Source organism: Salmo trutta, chromosome 21, assembly GCF_901001165.1.
Source record: "Salmo trutta chromosome 21, fSalTru1.1, whole genome shotgun sequence".
NCBI classification, from domain to species: domain Eukaryota; kingdom Metazoa; phylum Chordata; class Actinopteri; order Salmoniformes; family Salmonidae; genus Salmo; species Salmo trutta.
The window spans coordinates 8,768,140-8,785,744 of record NC_042977.1 but is presented as its reverse complement, the minus strand read 5'-3'; the positions used below and the strand labels follow the sequence as shown (position 1 = coordinate 8,785,744).

General features: G+C 43.5%; 1 protein-coding gene across 1 annotated transcript; it reads left to right on the top strand.

Annotated features, from left to right (window-relative positions):
* The first annotated feature begins 15,537 nt into the window (after positions 1 to 15,537).
* Positions 15,538 to 16,738, top strand: LOC115157707 (collagen alpha-2(IV) chain-like). The gene is made up of 3 exons (XM_029706160.1): positions 15,538 to 15,614; positions 16,116 to 16,416; positions 16,535 to 16,738. Exons 1-3 carry the CDS (start codon positions 15,538 to 15,540, stop codon positions 16,637 to 16,639), a joined length of 483 nt encoding a protein of 160 aa, XP_029562020.1. The 3' UTR covers positions 16,640 to 16,738.
* Positions 16,739 to 17,605: the final 867 nt, after the last annotated feature.

Sequence of the window (17,605 nt, the reverse complement as noted above, 5' to 3'; positions counted from 1 at the left end):
TACTTTATCACATAATATAATGATCAGCGTACTCAAGGAAATACAACTGCCTCAGCCTTATGTGGACATTATATCCGATCTGTACAAAGGCTCTTTTCTCCAAGTTATCTGTGGGAAGCTCATGACTGATTCCCACTCAGGGTTGGCATAAAAACAGCCTGCCCATAGAGTGCTGTTAACTTCATCCTAGCCATTAACCAGTGGCTGGCTATGCCAGTATTCACCAGCCCATGTGCAATCCACAAACCCAGTAGACTGGTATGCTGATGAAGTTCAGATCTCCTCCAGAGAGGAGCATGTTATCAAAGACATGCTCTCTCACACAGATACTTTTTGAAAAGATCTGGACTGGAAGTGAAAGACACAAAATGTGCAGTGCTCTATGAAAGACGCAGCGTCGGCACCCGCTGGTGCACGTCTAGAACTGATAAGCCCCCAACATTTACACTAATGAATAAACCAATCAGTGTACACTCGTCACGAAACATACAGCTATCTTGGACATTTCCCCTCTGCCTGTGGTTAAGCTAGAGGCTGTGAGAGAGCTGGCCCTAGCAAAGATTCAACATCTGTTTGCCAATGTTCATATCCCACAGAAGGTTCTGAGGGAAATGACTAACAAAAATGTTCAAGTGGTGAGAAAGTGGCTATTCATAAACACACACACCACACGTGACATTATCTTCCTGAGTTAAAGAGAGGAGGGTTTGGGTGTCCCGAATGTCGAGTGGATATACAGTTGAAGTCGGAAGTTTATATACACTTAGGTTGGAGTCATTAAAACTAGCTTTTCAACCACTCCACAAATTTCTTGTTAACAAACTATAGTTTTGGCAAGTCGGTTAGGACATCTACTTTGTGCATGACACAAATAATTTTTCTAACAATTGTTTACAGACAGATTATTTCACTTATAATTCACTGTATCACAATTCCAGTGGGTCAGAAGTTTACATACACTAAATTGACTGTGCCTTTAGCCTGTTATGGATAGGGGGCAGTATTTTCACAGCCGGATAAAAAACGTGCCCGATTTAATCTGATTATTACTCCTGCCCAGAAACTAGAATATGCATATAATTATTAGCTTTGGATAGAAAACACTCCAAAGTTTCTAAAACTGTTTGAATGGTGTCTGTGAGTATAACAGAACTCATTTGGCAGGACAAAACCTGAGAAGATTCTGTACAGGAAGTACCCTGTCTGACCATTTCTTGGCCTCCTTGATCATCTCTATCCAAAACAGGGGATCTCTGCTGTTACATGACACTTCCTACGGCTCCCATAGGCTCTCAGAAGGCGGCAAAAAGCTGAATGGTTGCTTTGCAGGCCCTGGCTGAAAAACATTAGCGCGTTTGGATAGTGGCCGGTCAGAGTACTATGAGACTGAGGCTCGTGCACGAGGGGACACCATGTTTTTATTTTCTCTCTCTTTGTACTAAAACACGATTTCCCGGTCGGAATATTATCACTTTTTTACGAGAAAAATGGCATAAAAATTGATTTTAAACAGCGGTTGACATGCTTCGAAGTACGTTAATGGAATATTTAGAATTTTTTTGTCACGAAACGCGTCGGGCGCGTAACCCTTCGTCACCCTTGGATAGTGTCTTGAACGCACAAACAAAACGCCGCTATTTGGATATAACTATGGATTATTTTGAACCAAACCAACATTTGTTATTGAAGTAGAAGTCCTGGGAGTGCATTCTGACGAAGAACAGCAAAGGTAATAAAATTCTTCTTGAGACTTTGGTGAGGGCTAAACTTGGTGGGTGTCTAAATGGCTAGCCCTGTGATGCCGGGCTATCTACTTAGAATATTGCAAAATGTGCTTTCACCGAAAAGCTATTTTAAAATCGGACCTAGCGAGTGCATAGAGGAGTTCTGTATCTATAATTCTTAAAATAATTGTTATGTTTTTTGTGAACGTTTATCGTGAGTAATTTAGTAAATTCACCGGAAGTGTTCGGTGGGAATGCTAGTTCTGAACGTCACATGCTAATGTAAAAAGCTGTTTTTTGATATAAATATGAACTTGATTGAACAAAACATGCATGTATTGTATAACATAATGTCCTAGGTGTGTCATCTGATGAAGATCATCAAAGGTTAGTGCTGCATTTAGCTGTGGTTTTGTTTTTTGTGACATTATATGCTAGCTTGAAAAATGGGTGTCTGATTATTTCTGGCTGTGTACTCTGCTGACATAATCTAATGTTTTGCTTTCGCTGTAAAGCCTTTTTGAAATCGGACAGTGTGGTTAGATAAAGGAGAGTCTTGTCTTTAAAATGCTGTAAAATAGTCATATGTTTGAAAAATTGAAGTTTTTGTATTTTTGAGGAATTTGTAATTCGCGCCACGCCTATCATTGGATGTTGGAGCAGGTGTTCCGCTAGCAGAACGTCTAGATGTAAGAGGTTTAAACAGCTTGGAGAATTCCAGAAAATGATGTCATGGCTTTAGAAGCTTCTGATAGGCTATTGACATCCTTTGAGTCAATACCTGTGGATGTATTTCAAGGCCTACCTTCAAACCCAGTGCCTCTTTGCTTGACATCAGGGGAAAGAAAGAAAGAAAAGAAAAAAAAAATCAGCCAAGACTGTAGAAAAAAATTGTAGACCTCCACAAGTCTTGTTCTTCATTGTGAGCAATTTCCAAATGCCTGAAGGTACCATGTGCAGTGATGAAAACTGAGTTTTATTCAAGAGTCCAGACAGGCATGAAATACTCCAGGTTTTATCTAAAAAATCACTCAAGCATGACTGTAAACACAGTATATGTAAGATACTGTACTTTTAGCTCCCCTAACTTACATCCCAATAGGACTAGCATTATACCGTTTTTGTCTGGTACAATTATATGAGAAGCACAATATTTTAATAACAAGAAAAAAAGTCTTACCTTCTAAAAGTACAATACAGTATTGTTCTTTCCCCCCTCAAGGTGAAATGATAGGCAGAGTAAAAGGAAAACTTAAAATATTACTTTAAAATATTATCAATGAAGAGATCATAATGATTCCTTCTAAATATTATCTTTAAAAAACTCAAAAAGGATTAAAATAATAAAAGGCAAAAAAACAAATCACACTTCTATTGTTAAATAAATATAATACAGTAGATATACACTGAGTATACCAAACATTAGGAACAACTTCCTAATATAAAGTTGCACCCCTCCCCTTTTGCCCTCAGAACAGCCTCAATTCATCAGGTCATGGACTCTACAAGGTGTCAAAAGCGTTCCACAGGGATGTTGGCCGATGTTGACTAAAATGCTTCGCACAGTTGTTTCAAGTTGTCTGGATGTCCTTTGAATGGTGGATCATTCTTGATACACACGGGAAACTGTTGAGCGTGAAAAACCCAGCAGTGTTGCAGTTATTGACACACTCAAACCTGTGTGCCTGGCACCTACTACCATACCCCGTTCAAAGGCACAATATTTTGTCTTTCCCATTCACCCTCTGAATGGCACAGATAGACAATCCATGTCTCAATTGGACCTGTCTCCTCCCCTTCGTCTACACTGATTGAAGTGGATTTAAACAAATGTGCACACGCGCGGCTCCGCACTCTGATCTGAATGGATCTGAAAAGCGCATTCACTCTGGGTGATTGAAAGACCCAACTGCTGGTGGGGTACCCCACCAATAGAATTCTACTCAGTCAACAAAATCACAGACTCAATCTTGCAAAGTTTGATTTGTTTTGGTTTGTTGCATTGAAAATGGGCTGATGTTGATTCGATCACAGAAAAAAACGTGATCTTTTTAGTGGAAATGAATGAGGCGAACTCAGTGAAGTTCAATCTCTTGCGTCTCTGCATGGCATTTCTCCTGAGTGGCAGTCCTGTAGGAGGTGCGCGGCTTAGAGGGAGTATTGGTCTGGTCTGAATGTTGTGCTGACAATGTCGTAGGGATTGCTGAGGCGCCTTCCTAGGTCAGTTCCCAGTCCGTTACCAGTCAGCTGTGGTTCTCAGTCTCAGTCTGCTGCTGTTCCCAGTCAGCTGTTGTTCCCAGTCTCAGTCCGCTGCTGTTCCCAGTCTACTGCGGTTCCCAGTCAGCTGCTGTTCCCAGTTTGTTCCCAGTTTGCTGTTGTTCCCAGTCCTCTGCTCTTCCCAGAATGCTGCTGTTCCCAGTCCACTGCTGTTCTCAGCTATTAACTCCCAGTCCGCTGTTGTTTCCAGTCTGCTGCTGTTTCCAGATCAGTTCCAGTCCGCTACCGTTCTCAGTCCGCTGCTGTTTCCAGTAAGCCACTCCTGACAAAGTGGGTGAAAACAAGTCCTCTCTGTTTTGACCTGGTCTTTCTGGCTGCCGCCTCCACCTGGGCTGTTATTGCTGTATAGTATCTAGATCCAAAATATATGTGTTCACTCCCAAATGTAAAGTTTGTGTTGACGGAGTGAGTCACACTTCTAGATGGTGTGAGCAGGTGTGATTGGTCCTAGGGTTGCACAACTTTCCCAAAAGTCCTGGTTCAAGGATTCTGGATTTCCTTCTAATTTCCTCCTCATTCTTCGAACCTTCCAACTTTGAATTTCTGGAAAACCTGGGAATTTGGGGAAAGTTCATAGAAACATGCAACCTTAATTGGTCCTCTTCTCTCTATAGCCTCACTAGGGGACAAAGGAGATCCAGGTGACCCAGGACCCAGAAGACCACCAGGAACACTTGGACGCCCCGGCGTCCACGGAGCTCCAGGCACACTGTAATGGACCCCTACAGTCCCCGTCTGTGTGTTATACTGTATATCTTCTTAAGGCATGTAGATGTATTTTCAAAGAATCACTGGAGAAGTCCGAAGGCCTCTCCTTCTATTAAATGATGTTGCAACTTTGTGTGTGTGCAGGTTTCCCTGGTCCCTCAGGTCTGCCAGGTCGTCCAGGACCCCCAGAGCTTCCTGGAGTACCTCTCAGAGGTCAAGGCCTCAAGTGTAGTCATGGAGCGGCCCTTCCCACAGGTACTAAGACCCAACCTACGTGCCACCTCGTAACTTACATATTACATTGTAACCACTATCTCTTTTGTCTTCTGTACCAGTATACATTTGTGCAGTTGACCCTGGCATTGTCACGCCATGATCTGTTTCACCTGTCCTTGTGCTTGTCTCCACCCCCTTTAGGCGTCGTCCATCTTCCCCATTATCCCATGGGTACTTATACCTGTGTTCTCTGTTTGTCTGTTGCCAGTTTGTCTTGTTTGTCAAGTCAACCAGCGTTTTGTTTCTCAGCTCCTGCTTTTCTCCTGTCTCTCTTTTCTCGTCCTCCTGGTTTTGACCATTGCCTGTCCTGACTCTGAGCCCATTTGCCTGACCACTCTGCGTGCCCCTGACCCTGAGCCTGCCTGCCGTCCAGTATCTTTGCCCCTACTCTGGATTTCCGACCCATGCCTGCCTTGACCTGTTGTTTGCATGCCCCTGTCCTGTTGTTGTAATAAACATTGTTATTTCAACACAGTCTGTACTTGGGTCTACCTGAAACCGGATAGGCATGTTTTATATGGATTTTTCATAAACAATGCAAAACATACACATACAAACAACAACAACATCACACAGACCCTGGCATGGTTTTGATGTACACTGCTCAAAAAAAATAAAAGGAACACTAAAATAACACATCCTAGATCTGAATGAATGAAATAATCTTATTAAATACTTTTTTCTTTACATAGTTGAATGTGCTGACAACAAAATCACACAAAAAAAATCAATGGCAATCCAATTTATCAACCCATGGAGGTCTGGATTTGGAGTCACACTCAAAATTAAAGTGGAGAACCACACTACAGGCTGATCCAACGTTGATGTAATGTCCTTAAAACAAGTCAAAATGAGGCTCAGTAGTGTGTGTGGCCTCCACGTGCCTGTATGACCTCCCTACAACGCCTGGGCATGCTCCTGATGAGGTGGCGGCTGGTCTCCTGAGGGATCTCCTCCCAGACCTGGACTAAAGCATCCGCCAACTCCTGGACAGTCTGTGGTGCAACGTGGCGTTGGTGGATGGAGCGAGACATGATGTCCCAGATGTGCTCAATTGGATTCAGGTGTGGGGAACGGGCGGGCCAGTCCATAGCATCAATGCCTTCCTCTTGCAGGAACTGCTGACCCACTCAAGCCACATGAGGTCTAGCATTGTCTTGCATTAGGAGGAACCCAGGGCCAACCGCACCAGCATATGGTCTCACAAGGTGTCTGAGGATCTCATCTCGGTACCTAATGGCAGTCAGGCTACCTCTGGCGAGCACATGAAGGGCTGTGCGGCCCCCCCAAAGAAATGCCACCACATCATGACTGACCCACCGCCAAACCGGTCATGCTGGAGGATGTTGCAGGCAGCAGAACGTTCTCCACGGCGTCTCCAGACTCTGTCACGTCTGTCACATGTGCTCAGTGTGAACCTGCTTTCATCTGTGAAGAGCACAGGGCGCCAGTGGCGAATTTGCCAATCTTGGTGTTCTCTGGCAAATGCCAAACGTCCTGCACGGTGTTGGGCTGTAAGCACAACCCCCACCTGTGGACGTCGGGCCCTCATACCACCCTCATGGAGTGTTTCTGACCGTTTGAGCAGACACATGCACATTTGTGGCCTGCTGGAGGTCATTTTGTAGGGCTCTGGCAGTGCTCCTCCTGCTCCTCCTTGCACAAAGGCGGAGGTAGCGGTCATGCTGCTGGGTTGTTGCCCTCCTACGGCCTCCTCTACGTCTCCTGATGTACTGGCCTGTCTCCTGGTAGCGCCTCCATACTCTGGACACTATGCTGACAGACACAGCAAACCTTCTTGCCACAGCTCGCATTGATGTGCCATCCTGGATGAGCTGCACTACCTGAGCCACTTGTGTGGGTTGTAGACTCCGTCTCATGCTACCACTAGAGTGAAAGCATCACCAGCATTCAAAAGTGACCAAAACATCAGCCAGGAAGCATAGGAACTGAGAAGTGGTCTGTGGTCCCCACCTGCAGAACCACTCCTTTATTGGGGGTGTCTTGCTAATTGCCTATAATTTCCACCTGTTGTCTATTCCATTTGCACAACAGCATGTGAAATTTATTGTCAATCAGTGATGCTTCCTAAGTGGACAGTTTGATTTCACAGAAGTGTGATTGACTTGGAGTTACATTGTGTTGTTTAAGTGTTCCCTTTATTTTTTTGAGCAGTATATATAGGATTGACTTGACTACGAATTTCTCCACAGGGCCCTCGGGACCCCCAGGTCTGCATGGTCTGGATGGACTAAGAGGTCAGAATGGAGAGAAGGGAGCAAGAGGTGAGGGGAGATAATTGTCAATGAATAACTGTCTCTGAATAAAAATACTGTGGCTACACATACTGTATGTATCAGTACAGATGCACAGTAACAATTTATTTTAAATAAATTGTCATTGCATGATTGATATGCCATACCCTATGTAAGAGGTCACCATGCATTGGAATGTATTAAAATAGGTTTGTGTGTGATTTTCTTTAACTTTATACAGTAGATATATAAAACAGCTCTGTGTAGTTCCCTGGTGCGGTGGTGTACAAATGAGTATTGCTTGTGTAACCTGTGTGAAATGGCTAGCTAGTTAGCAGAGTGCGCACTAATAGCATTTCAATCGGTGGCGTCACTCGCTCTGAGACCTTGAAGTAGTTGTTTCCCTTGCTCTGCAAGGGCCACAGCTTTTGTGGAACGATAGGTAATGATGCTTCGAGGGTGTCAGTTGTTGATGTGTGCAGAGGGGCCCTGGTTCGAACCCAGGTAAGGGCAAAGAGAGGGACGGAAGTAATACTGTTACATTGGTGCCGTGACCCTGTCACTGGTTACTGTGGAAAAGGAGGAGGTCAAAAGGGGGGTGAGTGTAACTGGTGTGAAATGGCTAGCAAGTTAGCAGGGTGCACGCTAATAGCGTTTCAATCAGTGACGTCACTCGCTCGGAGACCTTGAAGTAGTTGTTTCCCTTGCAAGGGCCACAGCTTTTGTGGAGTGATAAGTAATGTTGCTTTGAGGGTGTCAGTTGTTGATGTGTGCAGAGGGTCCCTGGTTTGAGCCCAGGTAAGGGCGAGGAGAGGGACGGGAGCAATACTGTTGCACATGGAATTGCTTTTTAAAGTGGTTGGGTTGTTTTTTATTTTGTATTGAACCTTTATTTAACTTGGTAAGTCAGTTAAGAACAAATTCTTATTTACAATGACGGCCTACCAAAAGACAAAAGACCTCCTGCGGGGACGGGGACTGGGATTTAAAAATAATAATAAATACATTAAAATTAAAATAAAAAATAAATAAAAAATAATAACATATAAATATAGGACAGAACACACATCACGACAAGAAAGACAACACGACACTACATAAAGAGAGACTTAAGACAACAACATAGCAAGGCAGCAACACATGACAACACAGCATGGTAACAATACAACATGACAACAACATGGTAGCACCACAACATGGTAGCAGCACAAAACATGGTACAAACATTATTGGGCACAGACAGCACAAAGAGCAAGAAGGCAGAGACAACAATACATCACGATGTTAGCTACTGTATAACTCCTGTATGGTTGATTTAATGTGAGATGTCACTCAGGACCCCCAGGAACGTCACCTGATTCTAATCAACTAGTCTTTAATCAAGACATAGGCTCAGGATACGAAGGCATTCATGGACCTCCAGGTGCGTGTGTATGCGTCTGTCTCTGTCTGTTTGTCAGTGAATGAGTGCATAGCAGAATATGTGATCAGAGTTGAGTGGTCAGAAATCCCGCTCATGGCTCGTGGAGCATGGCACTCCACATCCTTTCCAACGGCTCCGCTAAAAACTGCTCAGCACTCACAGGAAGAAAAAAACTGCCGCTCCGAATTCGCTCCATTCATTAAAATCACAATTTAATCAACACCCATGAATTTTTGTGACTACCTGGACCCATAATTTGATTTTGAGGTATTGAAACCAAAGCATATGATTTCAATGAAAAATATTTTAATAAACATGAAAAGGTGAATGTAAGAAGCGCTCATCATTTCAAATACATGTCGTAGTAAACAGCATATAAACACTCTAAATAGGTTAGGAGCCAGACAGGGAGCCTTAGAAGGGAAGAAAATGAATTATTTAGGCTATATTATTTCAATTATTTCAAGGCTATAGCCTACAAAGAAATACATTGTGAAGCATTTGCGAGTGCGACACTAGGTTGGTAGGGACATAAAGTGCTCAGCATTTAAACAACATTTCGTTGTATTAAATCATTATAGAATACATTGCGCATATAGTCTGTGACTTACGTATTAGGCTCAGTCTACAATGCCTTTGAATTCATTTTTAGAAAGTTGAGTTTGGCCAGAGTCTGTGGCTTCAGGCTCACGCAATGGTGCCTGGAGAGCCGGCCAGCAGTGGAGAACATTCTCTCCTCACCTGCAGAGCCACTGGTGATGCTTAACACCCTTCGGGCCACTCTTGCCAGGCTGGGCAGAGCTGCAGCGTATAAAAAAATATATATACACAGTTGAAGTCGGAAGTTTACATAAACCTTAGCCAAATACATTTAAACTCAGTTTTTCACAATTCCTGACATTTAATCCGAGTAAAAATTCCCTGTCTTAGGTCATATAGGATCGCCACTTTATTTTAAGAATGTGAAATGTTAGAATAATAGTAGAGAGAATTATTTATTTCAGCTTTTATTTCTTTCATCACATTCCCAGTGGGTCAGAAAATGACATACACTCAATTAGTATTTGGTAGCACTGCCTTTACATTGTTTATCTTGGGTCAAACGTTTCAGGTAGGCTTCCACAAGCTTCCCACAATAAGTTGGGTGAATTTTGGCCCATTCCTCCTGACACAGCAGGTGTAACTGAGTCAGGTTTGTAGGCCTCCTTGCTCCCACACACTTTTTCAGTTCTGCCCACAGATTTTCTATAGGATTGAGGTCAGGGCTTTGTGATGGCCACTCAAATAACTTGACTTTGTTGTCCTTAAGCCATTTTGCCACAACTTTGGAAGTATGCTTGGGATCATTGTCCATTTGAAGACCCATTTGCGACCAAGCTTTAACTTCCTGACTGATGTCTTCAGATGTTGTTTCAATATATCCACATCATTTTCCTTCTCATGATGCCATCTATTTTGTGAAGTGCACGAGCCCCTCCAGCAGCAAACCACCCCCACAAAATGATGCTGCCACCCCCGTGCTTCACAGTTGGGATGGTGTTCTTCGGCTTGCAAGCCTCCCCCTTTTTTCCTCCGAACATAACGATGGTCATTATGGCCAAACAGTTCCATTTTTGTTTCATCAGACCAGACCAGAGGACATTTCTCCAAAAAGTACGATCTTCGTCCCCATGTGCAGTTGTAAACCGTAGTCTGGCTTTTTTTATGGTGGTTTTGGAGCAGTGGCTTCTTCCTTGCTGAGCGGCCTTTCGGGTTATGTCGACATAGGACTCGTTTTTACTGTGGATATAGATACTTTTGTACCTGTTTCCTCCAGCATCTTCAGAAGGTCCTTTGCTGTTGTTCTGGGATTGATTTGCACTTTTCGCACCAATGTACGTTCATCTCTAGGAGAAAGAACGCGTCTCCTTCCTGAGCGGTATGACAGCTGCGTGGTCCCATCGTGTTTATACTTGCATACTATTGTTTGTACAGATGAACGTGGTACCTTCAGGCATTTGGAATTTGCTCCCAAGTATGAACTAGACTTGTGGAGGTCTACAATTGTTTTTCTGAGGTCTTGGCTGATTTCTTTTGATTTTCCCATGATGTCAAGCAAAGAGACACTGAGTTTGAAGGTAGGCCTTGAAATACATCCACAGGTACACCTCCAATTGACTCAAATGATATCAATTAGCCTAGCACAGGAAAATAATTCTATGAAATGTATGCATTCACTACTGTAAGTCGCTCTGGATAAGAGCGTCTGCTAAATGACTAAAATGTAAAATGTAAAAATGTATCAGAAGCTTCTAAAGCCATTACATAATTTTCTGGAATTATCCAAGCTGTTTAAAGCCACAGTCAACTTAGCATATGTAAACTTCTGACCCACTGAAATTGTGATACAGTGAATTATAAGTGAAATAATCTGTCTGTAAACAATTGTTGGAAAAAATGACTTGTGTCATGCACAAAGTAGATGTCCTAACTGACTTGCCAACACTATAGTTTGTTAACAAGAAAATTGTGGAGTGGTTGAAAAATGAGTTTTAAAGACTCCAACCTAAGTGTGTGTAAACTTCCGACTTCAACTGTAGGTAGGAGTGAATAATTTTTTGTAAAATAATCCAATCAAAATGGAAAGTTGCTTGAATATGGGAATATGCCATGCCTATTGAGTCAAAATCTATTATGGCCAACTGTATAGATAATAGAGCAAAAATGAACAAAACCTTTTAACAGATGTAATATTTTTTAATAAATACTTTGCTACAATGACACAATGTGTGCTGAACAAAAATATAAACACAACATGTAAAGTCCCATGTTTAATGATCTGAAATAAAAGATTCCATACATTATCCATACTCACAATTTCGTTACGTCCCTGTTAGTGAGTATTTAGACTTTGCCAAGATAATCCATCCACCTGACAGTTATGGCATATCAAGAAGCTGATTAAACAGCATGATCATTACACAGGTGCACCTTGTGCTGGGGGCAATAAAAGGCCACTCTAAAATGTGCAGTTTTGTCACAGAACACAATGCCACTCATGTCTCAAGTTTTGATGTAGTGTGCATTTGGCATGCTGACTGCAGGAATGTCCACCCGAGCGGTTGCCAGAGAATTAAAATTGTAATTACTCTACCATAAGCCGCCTCCAACGTTGCTTTAGAGAGTTTGGCAGTATGTCCAACCGGCCTCACAACCGCAGACCACGTTATGGCGTTGTGTGTGCGAGCAGTTTGCTGATAACTTTGTCAACAGAGTGCCCCATGGTGGCGGTGGGGTTATGTTGTGGGCAGGCATAAGCGACGGACAACAAACACAATTGCATTTTATAGATGGCAATTTGAATGCATAGCGTTGTCACAGCGTTGTCGTGCCATTCATCCACCGCCATCACCTCATGTTTTAGTATGATAATACAGTATTGGCCAAAAGTTTTGAGAATGACACAAATATTAATTTCCACAAAGTTTGCTGCTTCAGTGTCTTTAGAAGCATTTCATAAGTGTCCAAGGCTTTTATTGACAATTACATGAAGTTGATGCAAAGAGTCAATATTTACAGTGTTGACCCTTCTTTTTCAAGACCTCTGCAATCCGCCCTGGCATGCTGTCAATTAACTTCTGGGCCACATCCTGACTGAAGGCAGCCCATTCGTGCATAATCAATGCTTGTAGTTTGTCAGGATTTGTGGGGTTTTGTTTGTCCACCCGCCTCTTGAGGATTGACCACAAGTTCTCAATGGGATTAAGGTCTGGGGAGTTTCCTGGCCATGGACCCAAAATATCGATGTTCTGTTCCCCGAGCCACTTAGTTATCACTTTTGCCTTATGGCAAGGTGCTCCATCATGCTGGAAAAGGCATTGTTCGTCACCAAACTGTTCCTGGATGGTTGGGAGAAGTTGCTCTCGGAGGATGTGTTGGTACCATTCTTTATTCATGGCTGTGTTCTTAGGCAAAATTGTGAGTGAGCCCACTCCCTTGGCTGAGAAGCAACCCCACACATGAATGGTCTCGGGATGCTTTACTGTTGGCATGACACAGGACTGATGGTAGCGCTCACCTTGTCTTCTCCGGACAAACTTTTTTCCGGATGCCCCAAACAATCGGAAAGGGGATTCATCAGAAACAATGACTTTACCCCAGTCCTCAGCAGTCTAATCCCCGTACCTTTTGCAGAATATCAGTCTGTTGTTGATGTTTTCCTGGAGAGAAGTGGCTTCTTTGCTGCCCTTCTTGACACCAGGCCATCCTCCAAAAGTCTTCGCCTCACTGTGCGTGCAGATGCACTCACACCTGCCTGCTGCCATTCTTGAGCAAGCTCTGTACTGGTGGCCACGACTGTACATGGCCCCATGTCGCAATGATCTGTACACAATTATTGGAGGCTGAAAATGTCCCAGTTCTTCCATGGCCTGCATACTAACCAGACATGTCACCCATTGAGCATGTTTGGGATACTCTGGATCGACGTGTACAATAGCGTGTTCCAGTTCCCGCCAATATCCACCAACTTCGCACAGCCATTGAAGAGTGGGACAACATTCCACAGGCCACAATAAATAGCCTTGTCAACTCTATGTGAAGCAGATGTGTCGTGTTGCACAGACACTGACTGGTTTTCTGTTCCAGGCCCCTACCTTTTTGTTGTAGGTATCTGTGACCAACAGATGCATATCTGTATTCCCAATCATGTGAAATCCATAGATTAGGGCATAATGAATTTTTTTCAATTGCCTGATTCCTTTATATGAATTTGTCGTGTCTGGACTATCATTAATTAAATGTGAAGACTTATTTATATCAAACCAAGCACTCTAGGTTGAATTATTACATGATTAAACTAATCATGTAAACATTAATTAGCTAGGAAGTCAGGGCACCACGGACTGAGATTACAAAGTTATAATTTTCCGAATATTACTCTTCAGATATTTTAATATCTGATCAATTAGTCTATTAATGAATTATTCAGTTCAGTTCTCATTACTGAACGTTGCAAACCCTTGGATATCTGCACGAACCCTAGTTTCCATAATGAATCAGCAATATACAAATTGGCTTAATTTTTTATTTACTAGCTAAATAATCACACAGAATTACATAACATATAAACAGTAGATATTGGTTACTAACAATGATAGAAAAGTCTCTAGTGGACTAAGCCGATATGACGGCTTGGTATACAAAGGAAAGGGGTGGGGACTGAGAAAGAGCGGGAAAGACAAAATGGATTTACAATACACAGAGGATAATTATAATCATTGAAATGCTAATCCTTTGTACATGAACGGCCACTCATTCGAGACTAATTGCAATGTATATATTTACGCCAGTATGTCGTTGTTGTCTTCTCTGTTGGAATCACTCAATCACTCAATAGAGTTCATCAGAGTCTCTGGTTAACTTTCCCAGAAGTCACAATGTCTTTTGTGGTTGTAGGTGGTTAGAATGAATACTTCAGAGTACCATTCGGAAATGTTCTCATAGATAGAGGCTTCGGTGGTTGTCGGTATTCTCATTCTCGACTTACGTAATTTCTAGCTGCAGACTAGTAATTATATGTCTAAGATTTGCTCTTATTCTGTAGTGATTGATAGTTTCAGAGTTTAACTATTTCCAGCCGTGTAGCCAAACTACAGCTGTATGGTCTCCGTGGCCTATTGTCGTTCTTAACCATTTCACATGAAGCGTCAGCTGCATGTTTTCTCGTCTAATGTGAATTTCGTTTGGTGTGTGTTATATACACTTCAGAGAAAAAGCTGGTCCATGATGCCGACGTAATGTCTATGCTCACGTGGGTGTGGTTACTGACTTGGTTGACTTTATATGAAAACCCATATTTTCTCATTTAGAAGGTTAACATCACATTACATCTTTTCACAAATAATTGCATGTTCAATCACATATGTTTCACAGTATTTAGACATAAACCTGACAGCTGGGAAATGTACACTTGAAGAGATACATTTGTGTGTTTCCTGTCCGTCATGAGATCACCAAATGAAACACTCATCATAACTGTCCCTTAAGTGTCCACGGACCATTCCCACATTCTCAAAAGTAGAATATTGTTTAGTTCTCCCATTTTGGGGATTAGGAGTTTTGAACTAAGATAAGCTCTTTGTTCTGGTAGACTCTCTCCCTCAATACAACATGGCAGTTTCTACCTTTCGTAAAGTCATAAAACCTGTGGACACTACATCACCGCACTCCCTCTCTTGCTCTTGGTCCTCATCTTTGTAAGTCACCTTGATTTTGCACCTGTGTGTTCTATCAATTTAGCAAACTCCATGACAGTAACTAAAGCAAGAGGCTATAGCAGCACACAAGTAGACAACAAATGCATGCTGGGCCAGGCATACCCTGTGCTCGAATGAGCTCTACTGGAGGCTACTGGAATGAAATTGGAGCAGGCTAGAAGGCCAACGCTCCAGACTTTAGGAATCTCGCTCCAAGACTTTAGGAATCTCGCTCCACGCTCCAGTCAAATTGGGCATGCTCTGCTCCGCGCTCTGCTCCAGCGCCGCTCCCATACTCTGGTGCGTAGGAGGGGTTTACCATGTGTTTTTATTGTCTCAGTATTCAAGTGCTCTTTCAGGACCACTCAGTGAACAGGGTCGCACTGATACTGCAGTGCCTTCCCCAGGAGACGCAAGGCCCCCCGGGCCACTAGACTACTCAGGACCACAAAGACCGAAGGTAACCACACAACACACAACTCCGAAACAGAAAACGTTTTAAAACGTTTTGCAGCAAAAACAAAAATGACCATTTTTTATTTGGCAAGTCGAGGTAGTTCCTCCCTGATGCAGTCTGTTTTCTTCTGTTTGGTGCCTAATGTTATTTTCTGATAGGTGCCAGAGGCCCAGTGGGTCACATGGGCCCCAATGGACCAAGAGGTTGTCTAGGTGCCTATGGCCTCCTGGGGCCCAAAGGTGACAAAGGCAGACACAGGTGACCACTGAGATCAGCAGAGCTAACTGAGACAATTCTGGCTGTTTTAGCCTGTCCCTCTGATAATGCGGTTCCTCTGCAGGTCCCAAAGGCCGTCCCGGTCAGTACCATTGAGGAACCCCCCTTTGGGCTCCCTGGACCCTCAGGATCATTAGGTCTACCTGAACCCCAACCCCAGGGGTGGCAGGTAGTCTAGTGGTTGGGCCAGTAAACAAAAGTTTGCTGGATTGAATCCCTGAGCTGATAAGGTAAAAATCTGTCATTCTGCCCCTGAACAAGGCAATTAACCCGCTGTTCCCCGGTAGGCCTTCATTGTAAATAATAATGTGTTCTTAACTGACTTGCCTTGTTAAATAAAGGGCACATTTTAATTTTGGGCCCCATGGAAACCCTGTGCCTCATGGTAGCTGACCAAGAGAAACAGGATAGTTGTGTGTGTGCGCGCACCCTTACCTTCACACTGACTGATTGTGGTGTTTGCGTTCTCTCCTGGGTCCTAAGGGTCCTGCTGGGTTGCGAGGGCCCCCAGGGAGACACAAGCCAGGCAGGCTCGTGTATGCAAGTCTTCAGCACCATGCCCTTCTGCTACTGCAACACCTGTGACTACGCCAGACGCAACGGTAAGTCCTACTGGCTCTCCACCTCTGCGGCCGTGCCCATGATGCCCGTGTCGGGCCGCGAAATCCTCGGCCACATCAGCAGCTGTGCCGTGTGTGAGAGACGCCCTCGCAGCCAAGATCACAACGCCCCCAGCTGTCCCCCCGGATGGAGGAGTTTGTGGGCCAGCTACTCCTTCCTCATGGTGAGTGTGCTGGGGGTGGGGGATCTTTGTATGTGTGTATGACTTTATTGTGTGCAAAGTTGTTTGTTGATGTTTGTGTGTGTGTGTGTGTGTTTGTACTATCCTCTCCTCTCTCCAGCACTCCGGAGCAGGTGGCGAGGGTCAGTCTCTGACCTCGTCGAGCAGCTGCCGGCGTGGAGCGGCACGTGCCAATACTTTGCCAATGTCTACAGCTTCTGGCTGACCCTTGTTACCCGAGCCGAGCAGTTTGGCACCGCCCCCGTCCCTGGCGTGTGCCTCCAGTCAACAGCGCCAGCAGGTCAGCCGCTGCCACGTGTGTACCAAGGGCTGAACACCTTATGTCTCCTATTTCTTTTCTTTATTCTTTATTGTATGTTTATTGGATTGAGAGAGATGGAGGTGACAGATAGGAGAGAGAGTTCTGAAAGAGCAGTGGGCCGGATTTGAACCCATGCTGTAGATGTGCTCCAGAGGCAGTGGCATAGACCATTAAACCACTCCAGGCCACGTCACCTCCTTTTTCACCCATAAGTCAAGTTACCTCATAATATGATTACCGAACTTCCCTGACCCCTCTAAATCACTGCTATTTTGGTTTTCCACTGTATAGCCTTATATATTTGTCAACTCTTCAGGGCTACCAGCATCATCTATCATTTCACCATGGAGGCTAATTTAACAAAACCATTCTGTGGATTGCTGTCTATCCCTGTCGATAGACTGCTTTCAAGGTAAGGAAACAAATATATAAAGTGTGGAAGATTATGTAATTTCGCTGAATAATCCTTTTAACTAACTTCTTGATGGTGGTGGGCATTGGCCAGGCAATAGGCACAATGGTTAAGCACTGATCAACCTGCATTGAGCACCTCCCAGATCAGGAAGTGAAAGCTAAAAGACACAGCATGCCTTAATCAGATCTCATCTTAACATGTGTAGTTGAAATAACCAATAATATTATATTCTTGTATCAATACCCATGTCATAATGTTATAATTTACATAATTTACACTACTGCTATTACAGCTTCAAATGCACTGGTCCCATTTCTTCGTACATCATACATACATGTTATATTCCTGTTTGTAGTTGTGCAAAATGAAATGACAAATTAAATAGTTTCCTTTTGTTGCCTGTGTCGGTGTAAATATTCATTTTGTTTATTGGTGCTGATAACAGTGGTGCTCTT